Source organism: Ovis aries, chromosome 9, assembly GCF_016772045.2.
Source record: "Ovis aries strain OAR_USU_Benz2616 breed Rambouillet chromosome 9, ARS-UI_Ramb_v3.0, whole genome shotgun sequence".
Lineage (NCBI taxonomy): Eukaryota > Metazoa > Chordata > Mammalia > Artiodactyla > Bovidae > Ovis > Ovis aries.
In genome coordinates, this window is record NC_056062.1 from 13,960,244 (window position 1) to 13,970,439 (window position 10,196).

Below are 10,196 nucleotides of genomic sequence, written 5' to 3' on the forward strand. Positions count from 1 at the left end.
CAGGCCTAGGGCAGTGAGGGCTGGGGCGGGAGTGGGTGTGGCGTCCGGGTGCCTGCCCTCTGCCCACCTCACCTGAGCGCCCCCAGCAGCGCCAGCCGGATCCTCTCCGGCCGCAGGTGGTCAGGGTTCACGGCGTCCACGTAGTTGGTGTCCTGGTAGCGCAGGAAGGTGGCCGCCTGGCCTGAAGGGTCGATAACAAGAGGCCACCTGGGGGCGGCCTCCAGGTCACTGCCATCTGCTAGAACCCCAGCCCACCCCTGGCCGGCCGGGACCACTGACCTGCCGTCTGCGCGGATGCGGTCACCCACGTCCTTCATCAGTACATCGTGGAGCTCGCTGACCTGGCACTTAAGCCCGGGCACCTCCTCCTCTGCTGTGGGGATGTAAATGTGGGGCCGATGGGAGGAGCGGCCCAGATAACCCCCAGGGGCCCTCCCGCTCCAGCCCCAGCCCCGCCCCACCCACCCTCCTGGGTCTGCTCCCGCAGCTCCAGCCTGGCCAGGGCCAGCACCTCCTCTGCCTTCTGGGCCTCCTGCTGGAGCCTGTCCACTTGCTCCTCTGCATCCTTGATGGCCTGCAGGGGGGCCCCACGCTCTGCTCAGGGCAAGGCTGGACACCAACACCAGCCTGCTGTGCACAGCTGGGACCCCTAAGGAAGAGGGGGCGCCCCACTCCAAAGGCAGCTGTTGGAAGCTGACAGCCCAGAAGTAGGGCTCCCCAGGTCCGCGGGGGAGAAGCCAACCTGCAGCGTGAGCGCAGCCAGGCCTGCGCCCCTCTGCTCGCACTGGTCGTGCTCCGCGATTCTCCGGTTGAGCTCACAGTAGGCCTGCTGCAGCTGAGGGGCAGGGGGCGAGCCGGCCTCCGGACCAGGTTGGGGGTCCGCAGGGCGCCTCCACGCTCCCAGCTCTCTGCCCGCCCTACCTCCCCTCCGGGGGCGGGCGGCTCACCTGTTGGTGACATTGCTGCTGATCCTTGGCCAGCTGCTGTACTTTGAGGTTCATGCTGCAGTGGAGGGGAGCGGTCAGAGCAGCCCCGAGCCAGCCCCCCTGCCTCCCACCTGCCGCACCGTTTGGCCTCCGCCTCCTGGTGCCGCGCCGCCTCCTGGGCCCGGCGCTCCCGCTCTGCCTCCATGTTCTGGAGCATGGCGTCTGTGAGGCTCAGGTCCCACGACTGCAGCACACTGACCACCGTGTCCAGGGAGGCCACCTAGCGAGAGAAGCCACTGGTCAAGAGCTTGGGCCGCCTCTTCTTCACCTGGGGAGGTGCTACAGTCCCACTTCAGACAGGACACCCCCGGGGCACAAAGGCGGCCCTGATGGTGGGCCAGGGAGGGGCCCGGAGCCTTGACCATCATGATCAACACCCACAAAGCCGGGCCCTGGAGGGTCCCCATGGCCTCCTTCCCGAAACCTCAGGCTCCGCATCCCCCAACCTGCTCTTCTCCACACCCCACCCACCAGCCCCCACTGCAGGGTCCTGGCTGCAGCCTTTGTTGTCCCCTCGCAGACCTCCATCTGTAGGACACAGCCCTCGTCTGCACCCATCCCAGGCCCCACCGCTCCTGCTCTGGAGTGAGGAATGGCCAAAGGAGGCGGGCTTCTCAGCATGGGGCACAGGGGCCTGGCAGCGTTTCATTTCTGGACTCAGGAGGTTAATCCGGGTTTAATCGAGCCACACAACTTTGATTTGTATAATATTCAGTATGTGGTTTGTATTTAAAAAGAAAGTTAAAAGATGTGCAAAATCAGGGATGAGAGAAATGGACAGATGGAGCAGATGAGTAAGTTAGTGAATTAAATGATAAAAGAATGAGGATTCGTGGGTTAATTGAATGAATGGATGAAATAATGAATTGATACATAAAAATTAGCAAGAGATAAGAAAGCCTTCTTCAGTGATCAATGCAAAGAAATAGAGGACAAGAACTGAATGGGAAAGACTAGAGATCTCTTCAAGAAAATTAGAGATACCAAGGGAACACTTCATGCAAAGATGGGCTCGATAAAGGACAGAAATGGTATGGACCTAACAGAAGCAGAAGATATTAAGAAGAGGCGGCAAGAATACACAGGAGAACTGTACAAAAAAGAGCTCACGACCCACATTATCACAATGGTGTGATCACTCACCTAGAGCCAGACATCCTAGAATGTGAAGTCAAGTGGGCCTTAGAAAGCATCACTACGAACAAAGCTAGTGGAGGTGATGGCATTCCAGTGGAGCTGTTTCAAATCCTGAAAGAGGATGCTGTGAAAGTGCTGTACTCAATATACCAGCAAATTTGGAAAACTCATCAGTGGCCACAGGCCTGGAAAAGGTCAGTTTTCATTCCAATCTCAAAGAAAGGCAATGCCAAAGAATGCTCAAACTACCGCACAATTGCACTCAGCTCACATGCTAGTAAAGTAATGCTCAAAATTCTCCAAGCCAGGCTTCAGTAATACGTGAACCGTGTACTTCCTGATGTTCAAGCTGGTTTCAGAAAAGGCAGAGGAACCAGAGATCAAATTGCCAACATCCTCTGGATCATGCAAAAAGCAAGAGAGTTCCAGGAAAACATCTATTTCTGCTTTATTGACTATGCCAAAACCTTTGACTCTGTGGATCACAATAAACGGTGGAAAATTCTGAAAGAGATGGGAATACCAGACCACCTGACCTGCCTCCTGAGAAATCTGTATGCAGGTCAGGAAGCAACAGTTAGAACTGGATATGGAATGACAGACTGGTTTCAAATAGGAAAAGCAGCACATCAAGGCTGTATATTGTCACCCTGCTTGTTTAACTTCTATGCAGAGTACATCATGAGAAACGCTGGGCTGGATGAAGCACAAGCTGGAATCAAGATTGCCGGGAGAAATATCAATAAGCTCAGATATGCAGATGACACCACCCTTATGGCAGAAAGTGAAGAGGAACTCAAAAGCCTCTTGATGAAAGTGAAAGTGGAGAGTTAAAAAGCTGGCTTAAAGCGCAACATTCAGAAAACGAAGATCATGGCATCCGGTCCCATCACTTCATGGGAAATAGATAGGGAGACAGTGGAAACAGTGTCAGACTTTATTTTTGGGGGCTCCAAAATCACTGCAGATGGTGATTGCAGCCATGAAATTAAAAGACGCTTACTCCTTGGAAGAAAAGTTATGACCAACCTAGATAGCATATTAAAAAGCAGAAACATTACTTTGCCAACTAAGGTCCATCTGGTCAAGACTATGGTTTTTCCAATGGTCATGTATGGATGTGAGAGTTGGACTGTGAAGAAGGCTGAGTGCCGAAGAATTGATGCTTTTGAACTGTAGTGTTGGAGAAGACTCTTGAGAGTCCCTTGGACTGCGAGGAGATCCAACCAGTCCATTCTGAAGGAGATCAGCCCTGGGATTTCTTTGGAAGGAATGATGCTAAAGCTGAAACTCCAGTACTTTGGCCACCTCATGCGAAGAGTTGACTCATTGGAAAAGACTGTGATGCTGGGAGGGATTGGGGGCAGGAGGAGAAGGGGACGACAGAGGATGAGATGGCTGGATGGCATCACTGACTCAATGGACATGAATCTGAGTGAACTCCGGGAGTTGGTGATGGACAGGGAGGCCTGGCGTGCTGCGATTCATGGGGTCGCAAAGAGTCGGACACGACTGAGCGACTGAACTGAACTGAACTGAAGGGATTTAATGGATGAATAACTTAGATAAGATGCTTGAACAAATGGATAGATGAATCCAGTCCAATCATTTGACACAACTTGTGACTGCCTTTCATGTGACAACCAAAAGCACAGTCCCTGCTTTCTCAAAATTTCCTCTCAAGTGTGGGACATCCCTGCTGGCCCAGCAGCTAAGCTCTCAGTGCAGGATGAATCCCTGGTCAGGGAACCAGATCCCACATGCCACAACTAAACCCTGGTGCAGCCTAATAAAATTTTTTAAAGAGAATTTAAAAAAATGTTTCCCTCAAAATTTACTTCTCTCAAGTAAACAGCATGAGTGGGTGTGTGAATGGATGGATGGATAGCTGTGTGAATTGATAGTTAAACACATGAATAAATGAGGATGGCTTAAGGCGGTAGGAATGGTGACACAGATACAGTAGCTAGTAGCCAGACCAGCAAGTTTATTAATAAATGACTCATAAGCTAATAAGAAAAGGTGTGAACTGATGAAACAGTAAATCCACTTCAGGGAAGAATGATTGGATTGAGTGGATAAATTTATGAAAACAATGATAGCGGGACAGATGAGGGATGAAGGGATGGCGGCCAGAGGCACAGCTCGTGGCTGAGGTCACTCAGTTCTACAAGGCGGCTTCCCTTGTGGCTCAGTCGTAAAGAATCCGCCTGCAGTGCAGGACACCCAGGTTCGATTCCTGGGTTCGGAAGATCTCCTGGAGAAGGAAATGGCAACCCACTCCAGTATTCTTGCCTGGAAAATCCCATGGGCAGAGGAAGCTAGCGGGCTACAGTCCATAGGGTCACAAGAGTCGAGCACGACTTAGCGACTAAACCACCGCGTTACTGACTTCTCTACTTGTTTCACCAGTTGCTGAGGTAGGGATGCTGAAATCTGCTACTATGATTGTGGATTTATTTCTTGTCGTTCTCTCAGGTTTTGCTTCATGTACAGCTGCAAAAAACATTCAGGATTCTTTTGTCCTCTTGATGAATCGTCTGTCCTTATGAAATGATTCTTTTCTTCCCAGTAATACTCTCTGTTCTGAAATCTACTTCTTCTGATGTTAATATATTCATTTCAGCTCTCTTTACTTAGTGTTATCCCAGCACATTTGTCCTGTCCTTTTAATTTTCTCCTATTTGTGTCTTTGAAGTTTGTTTCTTATGGCAGAATACTGTTGAATTTTTAAGAAACATGTACTCATTTGGCTGTACTGGGTCTTTAGCCTGGCACGGAGCCCTCTGTTGCGGTGCGGCCGCCTCCGGCTGTGGCTCACAGGTGCTGAAGCGGGGTCGGCAGCTGCTCTCCTCCTCTGCACATGGGATCTTGGCTCCCTGACGAGGGATCAAACCTGCATCCCCTGCATTGGAAGGTGGATTCTCAACCACTGGACCACCAGCAAGTCGCTATAGCTGGATTTTTGTTTTAATCCAAAAGACAATCTGCCTTTTAATTGGGGTCTTTTGACCTTCTACACTTAATGAAGCTATTGATATGGTTGAGTTTTAAATTACCCTTTGCTACTGTTTTCTACTGGTTCTAGTATTATTTTCCTTTTCCTCTTTTTTTGCTCTATAACTCTATTGATATTTAGTAGTTGCTTTAGGGCTTCCAGCATACATATACCTGTAACTTATGACGGTCTGCCTTTAAATGATATTGTACCACTTCACATACAAGAACCTTCCACAGTAGGTTTCATTTCCCCTTGCCAGCCTTTATATTTGTGTCACACAATTGAACCAAACAACCATAATCTGTGCAGTTTTCAGCATGTGTACCTCCATGTGTGATAAAACCACATGACACATGCTGCTATTTTTTGTTTCAACTACATTCTCAGTAAGTTTAAATAATAAGGCAATATCTCATATATTTACCTGTGTAGTTACCCTTTCTAGTGTTCCTCACTCTTTTGAGTGGATCCATATTTCCATCCGGCATCCCTTCTATTGGTACGGCTTCCTCTGATGTTTCTTATAGTGTGAGTCCACTGGTGATTGAGTCTTTCAGCTTTTGTGTGTCTGCAAAGGTATGTCTTTTATTTTGCCTTCAGTTATGAAAGATATTTGCAGTGAGTATCGCATTCAAGGTTGACAAGATGTGTTTCCTTCTTCAGTACCATTAAAGGCACTGCCCCACTCTCTCCTCACTTCCACTCCTTCCAACAAGAAGTCTGCCATAATCCTTATCTCTGTTTTCCTGTCCATGTCTTTTTCCCTCTGGCTGCTTTTAAGATTGCTTTATCACTGGCCTTGAGAAATTTTATCACGTTGTGCCTTAGCCTGATTTTCCTTCCTGTTTCTTGAGATTTGAGGAGTACGGTTTATACCTTTTATCACATTTGGAAACCTTAAGGTTATTATTTCTTCAAGTATATATGTTTTTCTGTTTCTTCTCTCCTTTGGAGACTCTAATTACATACACAGTAGGCCTCCTGAAACTGTCCCACAGCTCATGGATTCTCGCCATTTGGAAGAACTGCTCTCTCTTCTGAGTGTTAGTACTTGTAGTAGTTTCTATTTTGTAAGCCTCAAATTCGCTAACCTTTACCTCTGTTCTAAGTTGACATTAATCTCATCCATAGCTTTCTGTTTCTCATCTCAGACACTGTCTTTTTTACCTCTAGAATTTCAGTGTTTTATGTCTTCCATTCTCTATTCAATCTTTTGAGCATCTGGAATACAGTCACAATAGCTGTTTACAAGCCTTTCACACTAACTCTGACATTCACGTCAGTGCGTTTGCCTTGACTGGCCAAGGTTTCTCATGGCCGTATTTTCCTGTACCTTTGTATGCCCAGTATCTTTAATTGGTGCTAGACAACGTGCATTGTGTCTTGTTAAGAGCTGTTTATGTTGTATCTCCATACATATTCTTGAATTTTGGCATGCAGTTAAATTACCTGGGAAGTTTTATCCTTTGGGACTTGCCTTAAGATTGGTGAGGCTGTACCAGAGCAGCATTCATCCTCACGACTGAGGCAAGGTCCTTCCAAGTACCCCACCCAGGGCTGCAAACGCTGTGAGAGCTCCTGCCCAGGCTGGCGGAGACAGTCTAGGTACTCCCTCCTTCCATCCTGACGGGTGCTCTGACCCAGCCTCGAGGCATTTCCTCACTTCGTATTCCCTGGATCCCCAAAGGTGCCCTACACACCTCTGGAACTCTCATTAAAATTCTTATTACAGTATAGTGGCCTTACAGTGTTGCGGTAGTTCCAGGTGTACAGCAAAAGCGAATCAGTTATGTGCATACATACAGCCACTGGATGTATGACTTACTATTGAGTTTTGAGAGTTGATAAACATTGTAAACACAGGTCCTTGATGCTTCTGAACTGTGGTGTTGGAGAAGACTCTTGAGAGTCCCTTGGACTGCGAGGAGATCCAACCAGTCCATTCTGAAGGAGATCAACCCTGGGATTTCTTTGGAAGGAATGATGCTAAAGCTGAAACTCCAGTACTCTGGCCACCTCATGCGAAGAGTTGACTCATTGGAAAAGACTGTGATGCTGGGAGGGATTGGGGGCAGGAGGAGAAGGGGACGACAGAGGATGAGATGGCTGGATGGCATCACTGACTCGATGGACATGAATCTGAGTGAACTCCGGGAGTTGGTGATGGACAGGGAGGCCTGGCGTGCTGCAATTCATGGGGTCGCAAAGAGTCAGACACGACTGAGCGACTGAACTGAACTGATCAGATGTGTGGTCTGTATGGGGTTTTCTCCTTCTCTGTGGCTTTTCATCCACTTAACAGGGGCTTCAGCAGAGCAAAAGTTTTACATTTTGAGGAAGCTCAATTTGTCAAGGTATTTTTCTTTTATAGACTGACTGTGCTTTTTGTTTAAGAAATCTTTCCCAAAGATTTTCTCTTGTGCTCGTCTATACGTTTTAGAGTTTACGTTTTGCATTTAAATCCACAATCCACTTTGGGTTAGTCTCTTTATAGGGTGCAAGGTTTAGGTCGAGGTTCATTCCTTCGCCTGTGGACGTCCAATTGCTCCAGCACCACCTCTTAAAGAGACTGTCCCTGTTCTCCCAACAGCCAGAGGGCTCCCCACTGCCCAGCTGTGTGCTGCTCCTCTCAGTACCCCCTGCACCCCTCCCCCAAACTCAGGCACCAGTGGGTTCCACGTCCTCCTCAACACCCCTCAGCCTGCACACTTCTCCAGCCCTCAGCCCCGGGCCCACCAGGGCACCAGCATCTGAGGGGTGGGCCTCCCTGTGCGCTCCTCACTCCAGCGACCCTGAGGCTGTGGCCAGGTCCTTCCGTCCTCCTGGCCTCACTATTGTTCCTTCGTCTAGCATGGAAGCAGTAGTTTGAAACCAAAGTCTCTGCTGGTCTTTTAAAACTTGTTCTGTTGCTTATCAAAGAGCGGAGAAGGGCAGAGGAAAGGACAAAAGGGCAACCCTGGAGCAGGACCGGGGGCGGGGCTTGCGGCTCGGGGGCGGGGCTTGAGATTCCACTCAAACTCACTAAAGAAGGTGGTGGCACTGGCTGACCCGCTTTCACAGCTGTTCCCAGAGGTCCTGGGCTACCTATCTGACCAGGCCTCCAGGACTCGGGAGAAATCCAGCCCCCCCGCCCCCGGTCTCCAGCCGAGGGCCTGGGAAAAGGCCCATTGGTGCTGTTTCCAGATGCCAGGGAGGAGCTGCCAGACCGAGGCACCTGGAGAAGGGGTTTAGGGATCAATTTTCTCAGAAAAGGGGAAATTCTGAGGGTGAGGGTCCAGATGGGCAGGCCGAATGCTGCCCTCAATCCCTGAGCCCCCACGCTGCCCCCAGGAGCCTTACTGTTTCCCCATCTTCCTTGGAAACAGTATTTCTAAGGTGGACTGAGGGTCCGGGGAGAAGAGAAGAACCCTGGCCAGAGGAGGACCGCGGAAGCCGGAAGCTGTGGTCTTGATGGCGCGTTCCCGGGAAGGCTCACAGCGAGGACTTAGGTAGGGAGAGGGCCTGCTGGGTCCAGGAAGGTCAGGACCCAGCCTGGAGCGCTACCAGGCTCCTGACAGCTTTGGGAGAGGGGGAGCGAGCGTCCCGCGGGGTTCTGCCCCCCTTCGCACACCTGCTCGGGTGTGCTCCCGTCGTCCGCATATACCCGGGGGTCAGCTCCGAGCTTCAGAAGCACCTCCACGGCTTCCAGGTGGCCCCCAAAGGCCGCTCGGTACAGCGGGGTCCGGCCGAAGGCGCCCTGCGGGACACGCTGGCTGAGCCGGGCCCGCCATGGCGAGGCGCGACCCCCAGCCCTCGAGGGCCCCGGTACCCACCTTGCTGTTGGGACTGGCGCCCTGCTCGGCCAGCAGCTGGATGGCCAGGGACTGCCCGCCTGCCGCCGCCTCGGACAGCAGCGTGTTCCCGCCACTGTCCTCAAAGTCCACCAGGGCCAAGCGCCGCTGCAGCCGCCGCACCATTCCCGCCGCGTCGCAACCCATGCCCTCGCGGGTCAGCAGCTCGTCCACCTGCGCCAGGTGGCGGTCAGCGGCGCCCCAAGCTCAGGACCCTCCGCCCCGCCGCCCCGCCGCCCACCTCCCGCAGGACCGCCTGGATCTCGCCCAGGTTCCCGTCGAAGGCCGCCTCCAGCAGGCGCGCCCCGCGCAGCCGCTCCTCCTGCCGCCTCCGCTCGGCCGCAGCCGCTTCTTCCTGCCGCCGCCGGGCCGCCTCCTGCTCGCGCCGAACCTGGGCCACGAAGGCCTGTGGGAGGTCCAGTGAGATCATAGCTCAGCCCTGCGTCCCACCCCCGACTAGCCCTACAGTTCCCGCCCCGCGGCCCTGTGGCCCCGCCCCCAGCCCCACCTGACCTCACCTCCCTCTGCAGCTTCTCCATCAGCTCCTGGTAGTCCTGGAGCTCCTGCTGACGGCGGGCCAGTTCCTTTCTCGCCAGGAGTTTCCGGAAGGCACACTGGATGACGGTGGCTGCTCGGTCCTCCGCGGTTGGCCCTGCTAGTGGGGAGAGGGCTTATGGATCCCAGGACTCCCCTCCACGCGGCGATCCTCGCAGCTGCGGGGCCAACACCAGGTGTGCCAGAGCTCCAGGTTAACAAGGCAAGTGGAGTAGGCGAAATCCCTCCCGACCAGACCAAAGGATCAAAAATGTTCTAAAATACACACACACACGACCAAACCAGAGTAATCCAGCGGCAGAGAGCAAATAAGGCTGAGCCAGATATCTGGCACAAAGCCTGTCCTTCCCCATCCCAGACACAGCTGCGACCCTGCAAACACCCTCTGAGCCCGCAGCTTGGGAAGACATGTGGAGATGGTGGTGAGAAACCCAAGCAAGATCGAGAAGCTACTGTTGATCCTCAAAGACTCCCTCCCTCTGAAAGCCAGAAGGACCCCTTCCAAATTCAGGCGGCCACACCCAGAGCCAGGGCCGACAGGGCTGAAGTGGGTGATCTCAACCGCAAGTGCACTGGAGCTCGGAAGAGGGAGCCCCTGGGACCTGCGATCCATTGGCCCCGCACTCAGCCTGGAGCCAGGTGGCACACTCGGCCACAGCGGAGGGTCCCAGCGCTAGAACTAGAAGA

The 10,196-nt window shown here is 52.3% G+C and overlaps 1 protein-coding gene across 2 annotated transcripts in view; it reads right to left on the minus strand.

Annotated features, from left to right (window-relative positions):
* The window catches only part of IQANK1 (IQ motif and ankyrin repeat containing 1), a 30,491-nt gene that overhangs the window by 6,679 nt on the left and 13,616 nt on the right, over window positions 1–10,196 (minus strand). Inside the window, exons 4-13 of one of the 2 annotated variants that reach the window (XM_042253962.2) lie at window positions 9,473–9,606; window positions 9,196–9,360; window positions 8,937–9,128; window positions 8,735–8,860; window positions 1,067–1,206; window positions 948–1,002; window positions 743–835; window positions 466–574; window positions 280–373; window positions 73–207 (exon numbers count right to left, since the gene is read on the minus strand). In XM_042253962.2, the coding sequence (XP_042109896.1) occupies window positions 73–207; window positions 280–373; window positions 466–574; window positions 743–835; window positions 948–1,002; window positions 1,067–1,206; window positions 8,735–8,860; window positions 8,937–9,128; window positions 9,196–9,360; window positions 9,473–9,606 (1,243 nt within the window). Of the gene's footprint in view, window positions 1–72; window positions 208–279; window positions 374–465; window positions 575–742; window positions 836–947; window positions 1,207–8,734; window positions 8,861–8,936; window positions 9,129–9,195; window positions 9,361–9,472; window positions 9,610–10,196 lie in introns of both variants that reach the window. The other variant, XM_060393647.1, reaches the window with a different exon arrangement.